This window comes from Ylistrum balloti, unplaced genomic scaffold, assembly GCF_031769215.1.
Source record: "Ylistrum balloti isolate Yb309-2 unplaced genomic scaffold, AGI_CSIRO_Ybal_v1 Utg371430, whole genome shotgun sequence".
In the NCBI taxonomy this organism is placed as follows: domain Eukaryota; kingdom Metazoa; phylum Mollusca; class Bivalvia; order Pectinida; family Pectinidae; genus Ylistrum; species Ylistrum balloti.
In genome coordinates, this window is record NW_026782751.1 from 110,155 (window position 1) to 132,232 (window position 22,078).

Here is a 22,078-nt window from a genome sequence, read left to right on the forward strand (position 1 = left end):
TTTAGGTCAATGCACAACCACACTGTCACAATGACAACTTAGTCCAGGTTGGCTTACATGTATAGGATGGATGTCTATGCCTTCCGGAGAATTAGCGTCTAGCTGTCTAAATGTACCTACTTAATTCATATATTTTGCTTCAGACATATTTCAGTCAAATATGGTTATAATCTGTTCAAATCCAAGGAAGAGAAGAGAATTTCAAACAAAATGTACAATATCAACCTACTGGACCAGGCCTCGAATTAAACATTTTTTGTCACTTGCTGAAAACAGCAAGTGCCTTAAATTTGTACTTGCTATTATCGCAAATCTCCATGTTCAAATAATGTTTTGTTTTGTGATTTATAATGTATTACCTTGCTTCATCCAATATATATCAACATTATAGCAGAACTGCTTTGTCCCAATATTTACACTTTGAAAATCAAAATAATTCAATTCTGTGAAATGTTAGGAATAGACAGGCACTCACAGTTTGCATCTGATGAATCCACTTGCTGCAAAAAGCAAGTCATTATTTTTTCTACTTGCAATTCTTGGATTTCTACTTGCAAATAGCCAGTAAAAAGCCTTAAATTCGAGGCATGTTTGACCTTTCCTATATGGCCCCAATACCTTAAATTAGACATACACAAAAATATTCTATCCATCACCATGATGTTAAGGGAGGAAGAGAATTATTGAGCAAATTCCCCATATTGAGTTCCATACCTTTCCTCCCAACATCAATCAATGGTTGAAATCGATCCAATGATATGAATTGGTTTATAAACTAAAGAAAAGTTTACAAAAAAAGTAAGGGACAGAACAGATTATCCATGTGCCAGATGACCTGAAGACAATGATGAACAAAATGATTAATGACAAAAAAGCTTTATTGACAAATGAAAAATACAGTTACACTGACACTGACAGATAATTTTCACAATATAATATTCATAATTAATGTGTAGGACTAGTTCAAATAGACACACAGATGCGGATGGTGAGATATATCTAGCACACATCACGTTTACACTAGGAGAAAGGAACCTGCCCATCCACCCGACACAACTATATAGAGTCCAGCTGCTTAACGCCTTCCCCTTCAACCTTATTCCAGTAGCCTTCCCCTTACACCTTGAGAATTCAAGGCAATACATGTGATGTTATAATCTTGCACTGTCGTGAAATCCGACTTCACCACACATATATAACTCTCGCCTGCTTTATAGTAGGAAACACTTCCCATTGGTGTAAGTACTGTCCCAACAGACAGCGCAGACGAAAAATGTGTGGAGATCAATCAATTACTGGAGTAAGGTACATCCTCTACTGCCTCTGTGATACATCTAATTGTTGTCTTCATGAACGACAGGCTTTTGCTATTGGCAATAAATAGTTTCTATGCAGTTTTCTTAAATTCTGTTGACCATTACATTTGTCAAAAGGTCTTTAAATAGTTTTGCTAAATAAAATGTTAACTATTATATTTTACACGAGTAAATTTCACTGTGAATGAGAAAAGACATTACAAGACAGTGTGGTTTTTGTTTTACATGCAAGTAAATATGATTAGCATGTTAAAAGGAAATATATCTGTTGACTCAAAAGTTTTGTACTTTTCATTCTGGAATTTGTCAGAAAAAAAAAAACCAAACAAAACATTTAATATATAAAACAAAATGAGATAAGACTCAAAATTCACATCAACCTAAGCTTTCTATGTATATTGTATAATATGGAATCTCACATGAAATGAATTATCTTGAAGAGATGTGATGTTTGTATATGATGTTTAACTTTTGGTCTAGCAATTTGTTCTGTTAGAAGAAATATTTGGAAATCCTTAGGATGAAAGTATATATCTACATCTACATTTCAACATGCATCAGTTCACACACATCTGTCACAAGAAAAACAAAGAGTTACACTTGCACATGTTGCAAAACAAACATTCAAGGGACTAAGATTGACCGACCTATTAATCTTGAAGACCAAAATCTGGGTTGTAAATAATCATACACAAGCATCAGATTGACCCAAAAAGGGTCAAGGATCAAGATTGCTTTCACTTCACCAGTTAATACACCATAAAATGCAAACATTCACACGACCACTCGCACTCACTCCTATTCCATGCCGAGCTTTACATATATTACTATATTGTATCAGGGCTCTGATACAGTTTAATTACACAGAAGAGATATGCGTTATCTTTCATTCAGTTATTTGCTAAATCCGAAAAGAAAACGCAAATAATAATAATTAAAAAAAAAAAAAAAAAACGCTTGGAAACATTCAAACACTCAGATCTCTGAGTGCAACATGCATATCTATGGAGTACAATTGTATATATCATAACATATCAGAACACATTTTTGTATGTTTTTTTAGCCCCATGAACTTTTGTTGGCATGGCGGGTTGGTGAACATTTACTCAAAATTTCATTCAAATAAAGACCCTAGTTCAGTAAGGTTTCCTGGGAGGAAAAGCTGAACACTAGGTTTTTCCCCCCCTTTCCTCTGAAACAGACAAATACATAATCTGCATACATTGCTGAACAAGGCTCCAAACAGTCTTAAATATAACTTATCTTCTAATAATGCAAATTTTGTTAAAATTGAAGTGCAAATAAATTCTAGAAGGACCTACAAACATTTACAAACAGTAAGCAAGGCCACAGGACTTTCACTTTAGGTCCAAAAAATGATATCTTACAGATCTTAAAATTCAAATCTGAAGACTGTATGGGAATTTATTCCTTTTTTTTCTCTCTTTTGTGACAAATGTTCTCACATTCCAAATCTTTTGAATCCTGCTGTTTGATTTCAAACTGACAGCACTTCATTGTAAAAGGCAGATTAATTATTTTATAGCAGCTTTGAATGTCACTGCAATATATACATCATCGTGTAGACCATGTCAAAGCTGAGAAGTGAAAACATCAAGTTTTATACAAAACGGGGAAGGGAAAGGAAATTTAGAAAAGAAACAATGACTGGCATGATAAATGCCACTTTATGTTAATCTTTTCAATTTTCATTGCACTAAAACCTTCGAAATAGAAGACAATACTAGTTTATAATGAAATACATTTGTATCTACATATACATAAATATCATGCATCAGTTGAGTTCATCACACATACATAAGGCCCACCCTACCCATATCACTTCCAAGTATTAAACATCCATGTAAGCTACTATTCAAATTATTTTCAGGGAAAATAAAAAAAAAAAAGATATTAGGCTACATTTGATTTCTGTATGACTTCTAAAAACTTAAACAAAATTTGTCTTTCTTTCCATATAATTTGGATGAAAAATATTTTGAATATATATGAGAAGTTTCTCAAGATTTCCAAACATTTAAAGCAGTCAATCATTTCTATGCAGACTGTAATCCATGAGCACTTGCATGATTGAACATGAAATAGTTAAAACAAAATCACAATCATAATCCACATGTGTCATTAGCTGTTCCTCACTCGCAGTCACCTAAGCTTTAAAACCGTGTAAGACTTGAGTAAGGTCAGGTTCGGAGGGACAGAGTGACCCTCCATCGTGGCTGACCTGTTATACGGGGGGTAGAGATTTTGTGGGCCCATTTTAAATGAAATGGTCCCCCTGCTGTAACACACACAGACAAGGAATATATTGTAATAATTATTTATACACAAGATCTTTCTTCCAAGAAAGCCTATATATGTCATGTGCTGTGATATATTCTGATGTACAAGTTTGCTCTGCCTAGTTTTTAAGGTACCAGTCTTTTTTTTTCCATTTCTTTGATTTGACATCTGTTTTTGGTACCAAATGCTAGGCTTATGTTGCCGGGATGAGTAGCCCATTAATAAATGCACATATACCTCCTAACGGCACCACTCTTGCACTTAGTGCCCAGCAGGCTCATCACACCAAGTGTCAACTGCTCATGACTTTCCTCCAGTTGATACATCCCTTAAAAAATCCATTATGTCCTGTGAAAAGTTTAGTTCACTTTCACTTTTTTTTCAAATCTTCAAAAAAAAAAAAAAAATTATAACCACAAGTTTATTCTCGCAGCTGTTAAAACAATAGTTTCCATAATGCGCGTGAATACATTGTTACCTTCCCCCATATAACACGGGCACATGAGTTTTAAGATATAAATAATAAGTCTTGTATATTTCCCCTCAGATGGGCTAGCTAATACTTGGCTCAATTCCAGATCTTAAGAAAACTGTCCCAGGATCCTGTGGCAACAGCCATTCCATCTTCTGTGACACCCAAACAGCTCACACGGTTGTCATGACCGGCTAGCACTCCTGACACAAACAAAAGTACAGGTTGAATAAAATTTTCATTACCAAAGCTCAAGTTTACAAAAGTGCATAATGCTTAAATCTATATTCTAAAATTTACAAGGAGCTGGTCATGAAATTGAAAACATCCTACATTGAAATTATTTAGTCTAATTTCTTTTTGTGAAAATAAAGTAATTAAATCTTTTCTTCCGAGGAACATTAGCATTTAGTTGTCATAAGTCAATCATGTAGCAGTTTTTCTGTTTCTGCGGAGTTTGTTCTATTGGGTGAGCTAATGAACAGAAATATAGAACCAAAGATTTTCAGGAGACTGCCAATTCCCTTGATTTTCGAAATATACATTAAGTGATAGCTTGCTTCCCGAGCAGAAGCCAAAATTCTGATATTGGCCCAAAAGGAATACTTCAGGAAACAATGAAGGAAAAATAAAAAAGATCTCTGATTAAATTTACAATTGTATATGAATATCTATACAAAATTTTCACTATATTGCCTTAGTACTTTTCAACTAGGAAGATTTACTAATCCATCAAGATTTCTTTGATGTCATGGCACATATCCATGGCTACATCTTTTGAGAAGTCTTCCCTTGGGATAGATATTCATCTCTATTACACAGTTGGAATAAAAACAGAAGAGATCTAGAAGAACTCACCAGCCCTATCTTGCTTTAAGACATCCCAAACATTGCAGTTGAAATCATCATAACCACCGAGGAGGAGACGACCTGACTTGGAGAAGGCCACAGACGTAATACCACAGATGATATTATCGTGCGAGTACATGCCAATTTCCTGATCAGCACGGATATCAAAAAGCCTGCAGGTGGCATCATCAGAACCAGTTGCAAATGCGTAACCATTCGGAAAATACTGGAAAACAAAACAGACACAAGATTACAAAGTGCTAAGAAACATAAATCGAAGCCAGCGTATGAAGATGAATTGTTTTCATTGATGTGTCTGGGGCAAATTCTGATAAAAATGGCTATTTTTACCATTGTTGAAATCAACCTGATTTGTCTTCCTTAAAATTGCTTTGAAATACTCACAAACACAAACTGACAAAAGCGCTAAACTTCAATTGTCCTTTACAAAACTGCTATAGGGTATTTAAAATCTGCAACCTATTGTGACATCATAACTGAACTTATCAAATAAATACATCACAATGAAGACAACAGGAATAAAACAAGACAAAATCTACAAGGACTAAGCATATTTTCTAAAATAGTTTTATTTCTAACCATTAAACACCAAACAATGTGATTTTCTTTCCATTTCAGGAGACTTATGAAATGAAAAATTTGCATTTAGTTTGCATGAGACTCGTTAAAGGCATAATTACAATATATCTTTAACATAAAACGACCAAATGGATGTAGTTGACTTGTAGTATACTTACAGTGATTGCATTTATGTCAGATTCATGGCCTGAAAATGTTTGTTTGCACATCCCATCTCTGACATCCCATAACTGAAGAAAAGAAATGTGCCTATGAATTGAGCATTTTATCATCAAAACTGATGTAATTATTTTCGTAATAATCACTACTCTTTGCAACCCTTTAATCAACATATTAAACAAAATCATACAGAATTTTCTGAACTACCTTTTCAAAGTACAATGAAATGTTCAATTATTCTCTCTGATCACAAGTATTTTTTTTTCTCTCTTTTTTTTTCACTTCAATTCTGAGAACTTTAATTTATTTATATTAAAACTGTCAACCATGGACACACAGAGATATTGTTTCACAAGTTTCTATGACAAATTCATAAATATTTAAGACCAGTAAAAACTATAAGACTAAGCTTAAATGAATATCTCTTTGATGATTTGAGTTATTCTTCAGCACGACAGATCAAACAAAGTTTGCTTATAGTAATATTACCTTTGCTGAGGCATCGCAAGCCCCTGAGACAAATGACTTCATATCTGGTGCCAAAGAGAGGCTCATGACATCACCAGTGTGACCGGTAAAAGCTGTTGTCTGCTGACCTGTTTCTATATCCCATAATGCACTATAAAATGAAATCATTTTTTTGTTAATTCAAATAAATGTAATCACTTTTTTGTTAATTCAAATAAATGTAATTGCTTCAGATCAATTTATTTGCATAAATTCTATTTTTATGTTTTGATCAATATTCAGCATTAAAAAACAAATAGCTCACATTTTCATTCTTTTTTTTAAAAAATACTTCCTGCAAAACCCAGGTAAACATAAATCTTTGATCAACTGTAACATTGCAATCAAATTAAACCAATGCATGATCAAACTCTGTGTGATAAAAACCTTTGATATTTGAATTCTTGGTGTTTTGAGAAAAAGCAGACAAAAATCTATTGATATATCCATAATCTTTGCACCTTCATTTTATACGACCATGACTTTTTTCCTGTGTATACTCTCTTCTGAATAAAGACAAGTTATTTCAAATCCCAATGCCTTATATCTTACGTCAACAAGGATGAAAACTTATCAAAAGGGAATTTAAAATGCAGACATCTTGAAACATCAACAATCCATGGTCACTTGCTGGTACTTACCATGACATGTCCCCAGAGCTTGTTACTATTTGGTTGTCATCAAGGAAACGGCAACAAGACAGATAACCGGTGTGTCCAGGCAGCTCCCGACTAACCCGAACATTTCCTTCTCGTGTTTTTAAACTATAGATAGAACAGATGTTGTCCAGCCCTCCACATGCTACATAGCTACATGATGGAGCATAGGCACATGTCATTACCCAGCTAGATCTTAAAGGTATCGCATGTACCTGAAACAAACAACATCCAATAAAATTACTGAAATGTATATCTTAAATTCAATATTATCCAATACTAATCAAGTATCTGTGATGGTAACTATTCGCATGTTATTAACGGCTGCTTTTACTTTTTTCATAAGATTAGGATTTCACTTCTTTGCATCCATATTTACAACAAAAGACTCAATAATTCAAGATCAAGTTTACTTCTAACAATAACTCACCATTATATTCAGGTTTAAAAAATATCCTGTCTTGCAATTTTTTTTTTTTTTTTTTTGCTTCTTTTTTGGGGGAACAAAAAAAGTGGACATTCTCAAGCCTTCAATTATATCTTATATCTTACCTTATTTGTAGTATATCCATCCCATACAATTAATTTACCGTCTTGTGACGCAGATACTAGATTTCTGCAAAGAGAAATTTCATAGTTTAAGATACTAAATTTCTGTAAAGTAACCGTGTTCACAGTTTAACACCGATGGAATATCTTCCATAGAGAAAACATTCAACTTGTCAAAGTCCAAATACTTTTTCATGTCAATAATTCTTAAATAAAGTAATACTGTCTTCAAAAAATATCCTGTATATTCTTTCCTAACAAAACTTGCAAAAACATTGCTGAATCCATATCATCAGTCTAATCCTTCTAAATGGTTAATGTACATATATAAATATATTCAGTCGCACATTATCATGTCTCCATTGTCAGCTGAAATTAACTAAATATTTTTAAAATCTATTTTGTCTTGACAAATTTAATTCTTTTGTACAAAAATTAAGATTATTTTCCAACAATACTTTTGTCCCTAGAAAAATATACATACGCAGAATCTGTAGCCCAGTGCATGGCATATATTTTGGCCAAGTGACCTCTAAGAGTACGCCTGGTGCGCATCTGTATTCGTCCAACAGGTTCAACGCCATAGGCAGCTTGGCTGAGAGTCGTATCAGCAGCAGCTTTCCTTGCCTCCTGTAAGCAACAAGAAAAGAATTCAGGTTTTTTTTCTTGAAAGAAAACTCAAAGGTCAGGAAAACAACAGTATACAACAACGGAAGGAAAACAGCTTTTTCTGGTCAATGTCTGATGCTGGCAGAAATGTAATTGCCATTTAGTCCAAGAAAAGCAGTTTTTTGAAGGATGTCCCTAACAATCCCATGATGTATGAAGTTTCAGGTAAAACTGAAAATCTGCAAATATAGAAAGGGAGGTGGGGACACTGCCTAAGAGCTATCCATGCTTTCAAATTAATTTCAAGGATCCATTAAGCTCCAATTAATTCTTTATTTATTCTTTATCACAAGTAAATCTTGACATTAACATGCACTTTTATCAGAATTCAAAGATACATCAAATAGTCTACCTATTCACAAAAGCAGTGCTTGAGTCCTGATTCAGTAGTGAAGGGCAGCAGTGTAAGTAGACAATAACCTGATCTCTCTATCAGAAACAATAATCAATAGTTCTATGTAATTCTATCTGATGTGAAACCCTTAGGATTAGTGCAAGGATATCAATATCAGGACACAGGAGGAGTTCTATGAAGAATGTGATCAGAACCTCTGGTAGGTGGGATTATATGTAACCTTAATCATCAACATCAAGTTTGTAATTAACAATTTTATTATGTCTAGAATATTAGTCTAAACCTTCTTGAACATAGATCTAGACTACCACAGTGATGTCTAGCTTGACAAAATTGATTTTTCATTAATCTTGCTGACATTGACAATGACAAATAATTGCTAGCTTATTAACCGAATATCTGTTCTAGACTCAAATTTGATAGGGAAACATCATCAGCTTTTAAACATATGAAATATGTTTCACAGAACTAGACACAAATGTTGGCAATCTGAATGAAAGATATAAAGCTTTGCTGCAAGATTTTATATCCTTGGCTTTTTAAGCGGAGTGCTTTCCTACTTCTTAGGTCATGTTAGGTATAAGCCGAAACCTAATTGGGTGCAAGAAATACAGCTAAAAATAAAATTCACTATCACTATCCAGCATTGAGAAAATGAGCATCAATGGAGTTGCTTTAAATGTTCCAAGTCTTAATGCCTTAGGAATCAATGCTTTGATTTTTTCAGTCCTGTGATCATGTGTACCAGGACAAAGGACTGCTTCTTCATGATTGTCTTGCTACTGAAAGTTAACATGATTGATTTGTACAAGTAAACAGCCAAATGTAGGCGGATCATCACCACATAATCTATCCCTGTGTATCATACAGTAGGATTTCTATTGTTACCAAATACCACTATTATAGCAGATGTACTCAATCAATACTATTATCAATTTAATCAAAATGACTTTATAATGAAAATATTTTACACATGTAAGTATGTTTTGAGTAATAATTAAGCATAATATGGTTGTAATGGGTGGGACTGTATACTACTAGCCACAAAAGGCATTTGCTACTACTCTGAGCTGGGAGAGCCAGCCTAAATCTTCTACTAAGGGTCTTTTATTGATCTCCTTGAACAGCTTGGCTACCAGCCAGCTCCTGGCACACACATACAACAGAACCACCACTACTGGTGTTGACCAAACCCAGTGTCTGGATCTATATGTATAGAGAGTGGCAGGTTAAACACTGGTCATGAGACACTGTGATATTGTTACATCTATTACTAGAATGGTTTCATCTTCCTGGTCTAGCTCACTTCTAGATGCTTGGATTGAATTATTTCATACAATGTTAAGAGACTACTGTAATTGTGGTGAATTCTTATAAAACATTCATTCACACATTATCTGATTGGCCAGAACTAACATTTGCAAAATTCTTCAACATAACTCAGAAAACTGACAAAAATTCTCATCTATATTTCAAAAGCAATGTGTATGCTAGAGTAGGATTTATACAATAGAAAGCTTTCTGACTTATCAACATACAAGTGAAGAAAACTTTTTCAGTGCATTTCAAAGTACCTGGTATCCATAAGCAGTACAAACACGAGTAAAACATTCAGTGAATGTATATTGTCACAATAACACCAGCCAGTCAATACCAAAAAAATTGACATGCAGATGACTTTACTGAAAATCTGGGAAAAACCCAGTCATTCTGGAATCACTTTCAACCTAGATTTCTGGGCTTCTATCTACGTTTTTGCTGAAATAATACTTGAAATCCTCAGGATGTGCTACATTGAGAAGAAGGAGAAGAAGTCGAAAAAAATGAAATTCCCCTTTACATTTAAAACCCAGAATTATAACTGGTCCTTTTCTGTCATAAGCCTGCAACCAGTTGTGTATTTCTATTAGCCTTAATTATTAACTTAATCACAACCAATACTTGCCAAGGAAAATGCCAAACAGGTTGAAGGAGACAATAATCTATTAATTCAAAACAGCAATGTTTATTTATGAGAACAATACACAAACATCTATTTTGAAACTTGTAACAAGAGTCCTTACACCCATTTGCCTATAGGCTTTCAAAACTCTATGCATATTACTTCAAAAATAAACAGAGCATCAGATCATGTCAAATGTTTAGCAAAGCTTAAATAGGGATTCATAATATACTAATATGCAAAGGTCTTAGGCTTTTTTTCCTATTACGTGTTAAACCCATATGAAAATTGTATACAATTTACATAGGTATGCAAATTACGCTAGCTTTATGGTTTAATATCACAAAAGATCCTATCATCATTTTTTAACATGTTGATGTTTGTCTCTACTGGCAGGTTTATTTTCTATACATGAGAACCAATAGGCCTGAATACCTAACTTGTTCTGCAGCTTACACACTGTCAGTTTGTCAGGTCAATTTCTACAATCTTGAAAGCCTATTCCTCAAGCATGCTACCACGCAACTACTATGACTAGGACCTATTGATTGTTGATGCATGATTTTTTTTTTTTTTAAAGTTTTTCTAACATTGGACCCCTGACCTTGAAAGTGAGTGAAGGTCATTCAAGTATAAAAAATTTGAAGCCCTACATCCCAGATTTCACAGACCCAATATCAGTACTCTGCCTTTCACTTTGGAGTATAAGCTCACTTGCTTTATTGGGGCACAGGTGACCTCAAAATTCCAATATGGCCATGCATAATACAAAACTTGACATGTGCTGCCATTTTATTTCTCATTCTTTTTGGGTTATTTTGAAAAATATAAATGAGAAATAAAGAATATAGTTGATAAGTATATTGGAATAAGAAATAAAACTCCATTTCAATTAGTTCTGAATGAGCACTGGAGGTGTGGATACAGGATCTTCATTAAAAACCGCCAGATGTACTTTCATGTCACACCTCAAAGCAGATAAATTTCAGTAATTACTCTTTCATGATTCAATCAATGAAAGTAGAGTATTTATGTTAAGTACAACATCGTGACATGCCCAGGGCATGTATTGATCTATGCCTAGTTATCCTTGTCATGTGCATTTTTAACTGCTACGAAGGAAAAATATGGAATTGGTTATCCTACATTTTTATATTATTGATCTGCTTTATATTTCCACATCTATAAATATGTAATATGCTTGTAATGGAACATAACTATATGAGCCACTTAATTTGACAAACAATCGATACCTTCACTTATTGAGGGTTGCCCTCAACTAAGATCTTTAATATTCAGAATATATCATATAATTATGAGCCATCCCTGAACTTAATTACAGGTGTAAAAGCGTACAGAGGTTCCAAAATTGGTTATATTTTTTAACCAACAATTTTAAAACAAGAGAACCCAAAGCTTCAAAGAGATGTGAAAAAATGGACAGTTTCAACAGCTACCTAGAAGAGACGGATTCGTTTCCAACAAATACCTATAATTAGAACAGGAATTTAAAGTACACCCCTACAATGTAGAAACTTGGTAAGTTACTATCATTTATAAGCTGATCAATCTTCAAACCTATACCCATAAACAATACAGCCAGTGTATCTATGCCTCAATTAGTTGTAATCCACAGGTTGCTGAGGGCCAATATCATTCTGATCACATGGGTGAAGAACACAAGCCCTCCAGACAGCATTACCGACAGAGGCACCCAACTGAAATTGAATTACAGCTATTTCTAGGTACAGCTGGAGAGCATGGCCATAAAGCAGATTAAAAATATGCTGAAGGAGGAGGTAAATCTATAAATAGTGTAACCATAATGGAGAGGTGAATCATCATTGTGTGTGTACACTGATGAGACCAGAACTCCTAACCACACTGAAGTAGCGAGTGAACACATAACCTGTCCTCAGCACACTGCTTCTGATTCACCACTTGAACTTTGTTCTCACCAGCATTTGTAAAAGACTAGCCGCCACATTCGTTACAGACCAGTTGTCAATATCTTTTGGCGTTTCAAACCAATTGCATATTTGAATTTAAGATTTCAATTGGACCTACAGTCCAAACTTGTTGATAGAGGAAGCCGAAAACTAGACAAAAAGCTTTTATACAGCCTATTCAATATACCGATAATTTAGGATTTATCCAAAGTTACATTTCAAGACAAGTATCTTCTTTTCTTGAGGAAGTGATTTTCATATCATCACAAGTTTATCAATGATTACATGACCATTTTTCTATGTCTTTGAATCATGAAAGATACTGTTTTTTCCTATATTGACATTTTTTGTTGTTGTTAATGTCAGTAAACAGAGTAGGGATAAACAATATCAACACTTTTTTTCAACAATCATTGTAGATCAAAGACACCAAAGTTTATCTTTACAAAACGTCTCTTATTTTGAAAACCATGTTTGCAACTAAGAAATGAAATTATTATCTTATAAAATCTACATCAAAATATGTAAACCTCTTATTTCAACTCAAATTTAATCCTTTTTAGAAAATATAAATATAAAATTCAGACTACTTGTGCTTTATGAATCTCTCTTCTCTTTACAATGTTAACAGGCTACTTTAAACTGTGATTTACAAATCTTTAAAACATTCATGATATTAACAAGTTATTTTAGACTACATGTGATTTAAGAATCTCCCTACTATTCACAATATCTTTATGTACTGCCTGTGATATTTATGTGAATCTTTTCACATGTAAATAAATGGAATCATTACAATAACAAATGATTTTAAAATACAAATTGTTTGATAATTTATCTCCTGATGTTCTATTTGACATGACCTACAATTAAATCACAGCAGTCAATTGTTCTCATGCAGCATATGTTATTCAAGCTACTTATTCTCCCATGAGCTTGCTACCATGATATACATATATACACAACCTTTAAATCACAAGACCCTGGTTATTCAAAGCTTGGTAAAAGAAAATTTCCCAATATGAACAAATCAAAATTGAAAAAAGTCTTTAATCATTTCACAGCTGTAGATTTGTAGACAGGTTACAATGACATTTTTTGAGTGCCAGTTTTTCTTCTAAAGTACTAGTTTTTTCATTAAGATTTTTCACTAACCACTGAATAACTCTAACCATGCTCTAAATAACTTGGTCCAGGTTGCAAATAACAAAGGTGTTATCTTCTTCCATATTGTTTTCTAAGCCTTATCTTTCCCATACTTTGTCTGCAGTGCCTTTTCAAAGTGCCATTCAACCTCAATACTGAAGGAATACTTATTTTTAATTACAAAGAGCTAGGTATATGATATTTGTTATGATCTTTTCATAAAACTCTCAGGAGTCCATAAATCTTATCACACTTCATTCTTGAATCAGTCTCTTCTCAAAATTAGAAATAAATCTGTTATGTGTTAGCTAAGACAAATATGTTCCGAGTTCAATTACCCCTGATGGAGATTAAAAATTTGTGCCTTTGGTTTTCAAAGATTGTCCTATAGGAATCCATTACTACGGATTAAACAATTTTGCTAGTTTCATATACAATAGGGAACACTTTATATTCAGAAAAATCCTGTATTACAAAGTTTAAGTGATCACAAACTAAACTGTCTAAATACACATTCAAACATTCCTTTTTCCAATTAGTCTCATAATTCACCATGCATGAACAACCATCGCTCAATGAGAAATATTGCAAAATGACAGAATAGTTCAAGGTGGACATCAGATGTTTACCAACCAATTTGAACTAAGGAAGGGCATTCCAGATTGACCAATAGCTTATGATGGTAGGGTATCAACTAAATAAAATTCTGTAAAAGAAAAAAATATATTTGACAACTACAATATGTTTTTATCATGAAATCTGAACACAATTGATTTTACCTACTAGTGAACAATAGGTCTATGTTTCTTAGGAGAACAGCACGTCTTACAAGCCTAACATCAATAGCAAGCTGACCTAGATGTGTAATCTCCCAAACACCCTGGTACAATAGTTCATCCTCCAGAAAATCTGGGCAGTGTTAAGCAGATGCCACTACAGTTTACAACCAGCCATTAAAAGTGTTGTGTACATGTTGTGTATGAGTAGGGGACTACTGAAACCAGCCCTGTACCTAATTATAGAAGTGTTTACTACAAAACAAACACGATAGGCATAATAAAGACTGATATCAATTACAATTAAAACAGGAAAAAATCAGACTTACAGTGAGATAGAATCACTACTGTATTATTGGTGGGGTTTAGGAGTAAACTGAAATAACAAAGACAACCAATGCTATCTTCAGGATCCACACTCCTGATAAACTACTATATTTTCCGCATAATAAGCCGCAGCTTTTTCCTTAGTGGTCCAGACCGTTAAGTATTTAGGAACCAAAATTTTGTCAAGGCATATCACACTGTTGACCTCACAACCTAATAATTTTGGTTGCTGTAACATGTCCTGCTTCCAGAAATGATGAAAAATAGTGATTTAACCAAGGACACCTGTACAACACATCTATACTAATTTTTTTACGAGTACCTGTCCATCACACGTTTGTGACCGAAATAGATCATCTAGAACCATCATTTGCAACTGTATACTGGATGATTTTAAGATTGAAATAAAATAACATTCTCGTGGATTTAATCAATCATACCTTTTAAGATGAATCACAATAATATCTTCAGAACTTTTGTGCTTGCTTCAGAAGCCATTGCAGAAGTTTACGATAGCCTGTTGCATACCAAGATTGATAGTTCATCGGTTCAAATTCTGGAAAAACTGCCATGCTTGTTTACAATAAGAATGGGTTCATGTAACTTGTAAGAAAAAATAAGTGACTGTAATTTTGTCAGCATGCAAGGGCCTTCGCTTATATTTAACAGTACAGATACTGATGGAGATATTGTTCAGTAAATTGTAGGTAACGTCAGGCCCTATATCAGTACATAGACAATCCAAAATGAATTTGATAATTGCTATTACTGTTTTTGAAACAAATCAATAAAATAAGTATAATCTGTGGGAAAAATAAAAAGAGGTGGAGGAGTCCAACATCCTGTGATTGGTACTAAACATTTATTGACATTGCTGCCCAATGACGTCTAGCCTAGCTGGTCTCAAATATGCATTGATGATACCTTGAAAAAATTAACAACTAACATATGAACATTGTAACTGAACACTTCAATTTAATAACAGCATCGCTGTACCATTTTTGTATGTATATAATCTATAGATATCTTTGTTCCTTTTACTTTGTATAGCGCAACGATCTTTATTGTTATCATCACATGATCAAGACAATGCGTTATTACGTCATGACTGAACCGTAATTTTAAACTTAGCTATGCCAATACTTGTACCGGTGTTCTGATGACGGCTAGCCTAGCTAGTCGAAACATGTCAACCAAATAAAACTACCGATCACGGAATCCATGGTGTTGATGCTCCATCCTTTATTAAGTATAATCTGTGTATAATTCATTTGCAAACTGATATTAATTGTTTCACTGACGATCTAGATAAATTGCCATCCCCTGTCTGTTATATCCACAAACTTTGGTCAACAAATGGGTTAACCACATTGCAAGATTATATTCCAATGCCGCTAATCTGTGGATCGTAAAATTGGCTCTGTGGCTTACAACCCGAAAAATATGGTAGGTATACCTGGCCATTTGATGGTAATTTATGAACAATCAAACTTGAACCAGGAACCAGGAAGTAATGTACAAATAAACAGAGATGTTAAAGACAGAACATTCAGCTTGCTTGTACAACACAAAATCAAGGAAACTTTTCTTATAAATCCTATCTGATTAAAACAACACGCATCAATAAACAGACATGGTACCTTTCAATAACTCTAACCTTTATTTCAAAGAACTCTACTTGATAAGCAGCAAGATAAAATTTTGCTACTTCTAGGTTACTTAAACATCATCTTGCTCTTTACCAGTACCTTTGTTTAAAAGTTTACTTCAGACATTTCCAACAACTAAGAGCTGGAAACACAAAAAATCAAAAGAAATTCTTGAATATCATAAATTATCAACACTGTTTTGTTGAATGCACCGAGAATATATCAATAAATGCCAGTTTCAAATGAACCCGAGATATTTCTGTAATGGATATATTTCTCAATGAAAGCGTATTTATCCTTAAAACCTGTTTTGTATTTTAAGGAATTCCAACATCCCAGATTGGCATTAGCCGGTTTTGACAAACAAATCCACGCAAGATTTTAACATCAGTAATTCAAAGGTAAAAACAAAATGCTTTTAAAATGTGAATATAATGTGCAGATTACAATCTGTCAAACTAATGAAGCAGAAATATCATGCAGTTATATAATAAACAGAGCAGTTATACTGCAGACATTGGTTTCCATATCAACTAAACACCTAAACAGTTATCTTTGATAGGTCTTACATGCAATAAGGTGCACTCACTGATGCACGTTAACTGGAACAATGTTGCCGGAAACCTCTAAAATATTGCAAGTACAAAGAAAAGAGTACTGCAAAATGATTGTGCATTTGATCATAACTTTTACTAAGAAACCTGACACTTGAACTTCCTCCATATAGTAATCATATTAACAAAAAGACTAAAACTCTGTACACACTTTGTACTATGATACAAAACCTAAGAATTATTGAAAATCCTTTTTTAATATATGCATATCACATGAAGAGACACATGTCTTGATGCATAATTTTCTTTTAAAAAGCAACTACAATAAATATTGATGAAAAAACATTTCTATATCTTTACAACATTTTGGATTTCTTTTGCTGTTCCATTTGGGTTTTCTTATAATTTAACCAGCTTTTGTCCAATTTCAATTGCCTGGATTTTTGTAGACTGCAACAGACATCTCAAAATGGAAGGAAAAGAGGAAAAACAAAATAACGGTCGACACAACATTACAAAATAATTTTCATGACACAAAGCAAGCACATAAAACTGTTATTGGCTATATATCTCAGCACAAATACTTCCATAAAAACATGCACACAGATTTTACAACTACTATGTAACTGGGACAGATAAATACTTTAATTACTGGTTAATACACCATCATTTTGGTTTTATTACATATTACCATGCCATCAGACATATACATAGGAGCTATTTCAGTAAAACATCTATCTTACATCAGACTCCCAAGTTTTGTTTAGGTATAGAGCTCAACTTATAACTTGCTTACAGAAGTAATACACAGGACACCATACCATGGGCTGATGGGACTTATTTTAAAAAACCCTGGGCTTCAGTAAATGTTGAAGAGGCCATAACCAAAAAGGAAAACCTTTCTGTTTTCTATAAGAATACCAACTTTGATAATTATAGAAACCTTTGGAAAGAAACAATCATTTTTTTTAAAAACTGGAAATATTGCTAACATATATCCCTAAAGTGAAATATTTAACACATTTTGTCTTCTTTATCATATATTCTGCTATTACTATGTGTATAAACACAGATGGTTAGGGTTGGGATCAAACACACAAGGTTGACTAGTCAGTCCAGTGTTCCTCATCTTCAAGATTCCTAAATCAGATTTACCAGCCATAAAATAAATCAATTTTAGAGATGCCTTGGTGACATTATGTGGTCACTGTCAAGCAGACTGCCAGTTCAATTATATCTACTGAAAACATGTTTTTGACTGGACCAAATTGGAGCCATAGAACATTTTCATCTTATCATGAAAAGAAAATTTGTCAATGGCTTTGGAACTTTTCAAGGCAAGTTTTACAAATTATACAAAGATAAGGCAGTTTCTATCAGAAATGGGTCTCTTCCACTGGAGTAATTCCCCAAAAAGCCAAATCAGTCCATAATTTTCTAAGAGTTAAGGAAAAACTTTCAAGCACAAAACACTAGAATAATCTAGCTGTACATAGCAATTGTACATTTCATTCTGTACAGCTGTCATGGTTTGCAGTTTAGTTCATTATTCAGCTCAAATGTATTGATTCGGCCAAAGTATAACATGCTTTCCACAGAGCACACTGAACAACATCCTCTTTATCTCAGTTTATATGGTTGAGGTGGTAACTACCCGGTAATACAACCTAGAGATTAAAATAATTTCTTTCTAGAGTACAGTACCAATGTCAAAACATGATATTTCCAGCGCCATTATTAATTAGTTAATTTCTCTCAGCATTATCAAAGATCCATGTTAAAACTAGATCGTGGTTATTAAAGTTTTATGCACACATTTTTTTTTATCAAAGCCAGTTGCCAACAAAATCAGCCTGTTTATCAGTGATTTTTGTGACTCAGATATTCGAGTCCTGGGCTCATGCTTTTCACGTGGGAGTATTGGGACTCATCAAAAATTTTGGAATCGGTTTTCTTGACCAACAGTAAATCAACAATGCTGTAGGATGATACTACAATAAGTAAGCTATTTTTCAAGACCAACCACCTGTTTGAAATCTTGAAGCAAGGACATACATGTTACACCAGAAAGGAGAAATTATAGGCAGAATAAATCAATCATTATTTTGGTTATTTCTATATATGATGACTGTGTTGATGGTCATGCTCTTTTTCACTTACCCTGATTTGATTTTTTAACTGTTCAGTTTCCTGTCGTAGCGCTTCCAGTTCCGACATGATTATTTTTTAAAAAAGAAAAAAATCTGAAATGAAAAAGAATTTAAATATATTGACATTATATATTCATTTCATGTTTGAAGAAAATGTTTGCGAATATTGACAGGTGTAGTTCAAATAACTTGGCAGATGGACCTGACAAAATGACTATCAAAATCAATAAGCATATTGTCAGATCTTGCAAACTTTTGAAAACTAATGATTATCATCAGGTATCCATCTTGTAATGATGCATGTAAACGAGTAATTTTCACCAATACAAATCTCTCATTTTTGCCATTTTAAGATATGGGTCTCCTTACTGGTGGCAAGCTCATTGAACAAAGTAAGGGAGGCTCGACATATGCCATCCAGAGCAATTAAGGTAAAGAGGTGATACTGATGATTTTATAGCACACTACCTGTGTTCTCACATGTACAAGTCAGAGCTATTGGGTCTCTATCATTATGTACTATGAGAAAATGCCAAAAGTAAATTATGTAAAAAAAAAAAAAAAAAAAGAAGTGATATTTCAACACCAGTGTAAGGCCTAGGGAGTTCATAAAGAAATATCCCCTCTTGCAGTGAACTGACCCAGGAGTCACTGACGACTTTCAGTCTTGGCATAAAACATGAATGATGAGACAGAATATGTGAAACTTCTGTATATGTTACCATATATTTGGTGTTAAGATTAACTATCTTGTTGGAGTTTGTCTTTTCAAAAATTTCTATATCATGCAGACAGACATTTTTCTTCACTGATACTTTGGCAAAACAGCCTTGAAGACCTGTACTACAATTGACTAAACAGTAACTCAACCTTGGCATTGCAGTCTGGCATTTTTTAAAAAGCTTAGCGTTGACTGTTTTTGGCTGTCAACTCTATTGCTTTGACTATAGAATATCCGAGCAGACAGACACCTTTCTCATTCTCATTAATTGTTCAAAACAACAACCAGAACTATTGACGTTTTTATTTTTACCCTCAAAGTTATTGATGAAAGTGTACAATGCATGATGTGACTTGAGTAAGGTTATGTTTTCCTAACAGTTGGGTGGCTATGGAAATAAAAATGAAATAAATTTCTGATACCCAACCAACATATTTGCTAACACAAGAACAAGAACCATATTGGGGAGGGGATGCATTCAATGAGGGCGAGGAATGGATGTGTTTCGAAAATATGAAAATATACATATCAACACTCAAATCTGATGTAAAAACATGGCCAAACCCTTGTTGGAAAGCAAGTCCATGGTTATTGAAATGCAAAACTGATTCCAACTGACATTAATGAGAAATTATATGCAACCTGATCATAGTGTATTTTATACTGAGCAAAACCTGTACAAGTTTTTGCTCATATTTTTGCACAGCCTTCGAAACACTGCTTTGAGGAACAATATATAATCTGTTGTTTGATATCACGCGACTCACTTAACACACAATTCTTCACAAAGACCTCCGAGCCAGACCAAGGAAATCAATTATGATCAATATTTCAGCTCGTGTATAGCGATGTTTTTCCCAGACATACTAATGTCACCAGTGATCACTTGTACATCCAGATGAATCTTTCCCACAGAATCTGTAATCCGGTTTATACAACCACACCCATAATAATACAGAATTCTCATGCTAGTAACACGAAATATCACAAATCCTGGGCAATATGGATTTCATATGTAATTATGCAGAATTTATGCATGATCGCCATCTTTGAAAATGGCTGCTTTCACAAAATTCATGCTCAGCCACCGTCTGCATCTCCACATCCTTTAAATTTTTTCCTAAATATGATGATAATCCGTAATCAATCGCATAATTTGTTGCTCTAGTTGATTATCCAGCTGATTATACCTGTACTGCAACTATGTTGTCAAAAGATACAATGTATGATGAAGTAAACAATGACACAATATTGAATGGACTGTACGAAACGGGAACTAGATGCAAAAACGATGTTATATATCTAGATTCCCCGTTCTTTAACACGGAATGGGTATTCAGAATACAACGAGGGCTTATTTCATAGCAAAATACGACAAAATTGGACTTTGATCTGGGAAAATACAACGTAAACACTCATCTGACAGACGGAAAAGGCGGTGAGCTAACAGCTCGTCTATTGTTTGCTAGACAGCTAAATCGGCAATTTTCCTTACGATTAATTCCGCATATGCACTGAGTGTATCTTACGTGATTATACTTACAGCAATATATAAAAAGGGGGTCCGAAAACTCCCACTATTCGGTCATACAGGCTCCCGAAATCACAGTTCTCTGGCCGGCATTAATCAGTTTCCCTTTTCCTGTGATGGGGTGCGGTCTCCCTGAATCAGAATGAGAAACCCCGTAGACTGTGATAGTTAAAGCTAGTACGCATGCGTATGTCATTCTCTGACGACATCCTCATTAGCATTTCAGCCGGGTTGTCAAAATGGCAGCTAGCATATACTTAGTATACTGTTTATTCATGTACGGATTTGCAAAACGCAGGTTACTTCAGCCTTTCCTTTTGAGTTATATTTTGTTTATAGAATGTCAAGAAAACGAAAAAAAAGTTTGTATTTGCCGAAAGCTGTTAAACAGCTGCTGTCAGGTGCTTCAAGGGAGACCACCCTAATAAAATACAAGCAACATCAAACATTAAACACGAAGCTGCAGACTCAAGTTTTTGCACATCCTCAATCCTATTCCAGATTCCTTATCATTCATTATACGATATAGGGTTACGGTTCTTGTACCGCTTCTTGCTCTCAGTTTTTTTTTGCAGGAACATTGCTAATAAGTCTTGATAAAATAGTTACCCTTTAACAGGGACGTATAATACTGTATTATACGTCCCTGCCTTTAATATACCAATTCAAGTCAACAATTTTATTGTATAAATGTTACCATATATACAAACGCCGTGGACAACTAACTAAACCAGTATGAAACTTCTCTATAACCGCTATAAATGTGCATCATTATATCACAAAACGAATTCTTTATTAAATATTTAAAAGAAACCGAATTGATATTTTAACCAACTGTTTCATAATTTTTGTTTATCTACATCTCAAGATGTGTTTATCCACAAGCTGGGTACATTTATA

At 33.9% G+C, this 22,078-nt stretch overlaps 1 protein-coding gene across 1 annotated transcript; it reads right to left on the bottom strand.

Annotated features, from left to right (window-relative positions):
* Window positions 1–860: 860 nt before the first annotated feature.
* On the bottom strand, window positions 861–21,299 carry LOC132562487 (guanine nucleotide-binding protein subunit beta). Its single transcript, XM_060227231.1, has 9 exons — window positions 21,191–21,299; window positions 18,937–19,019; window positions 7,894–8,039; window positions 7,413–7,476; window positions 6,846–7,075; window positions 6,187–6,316; window positions 5,697–5,768; window positions 4,948–5,164; window positions 861–4,292 (listed from the first exon to the last, which is right to left on the bottom strand). Exons 2-9 carry the CDS (start codon window positions 18,991–18,993, stop codon window positions 4,186–4,188), a joined length of 1,023 nt encoding a protein of 340 aa, XP_060083214.1. The 5' UTR covers window positions 18,994–19,019; window positions 21,191–21,299; the 3' UTR covers window positions 861–4,185.
* Between the last annotated feature and the right edge of the window lie 779 nt (window positions 21,300–22,078).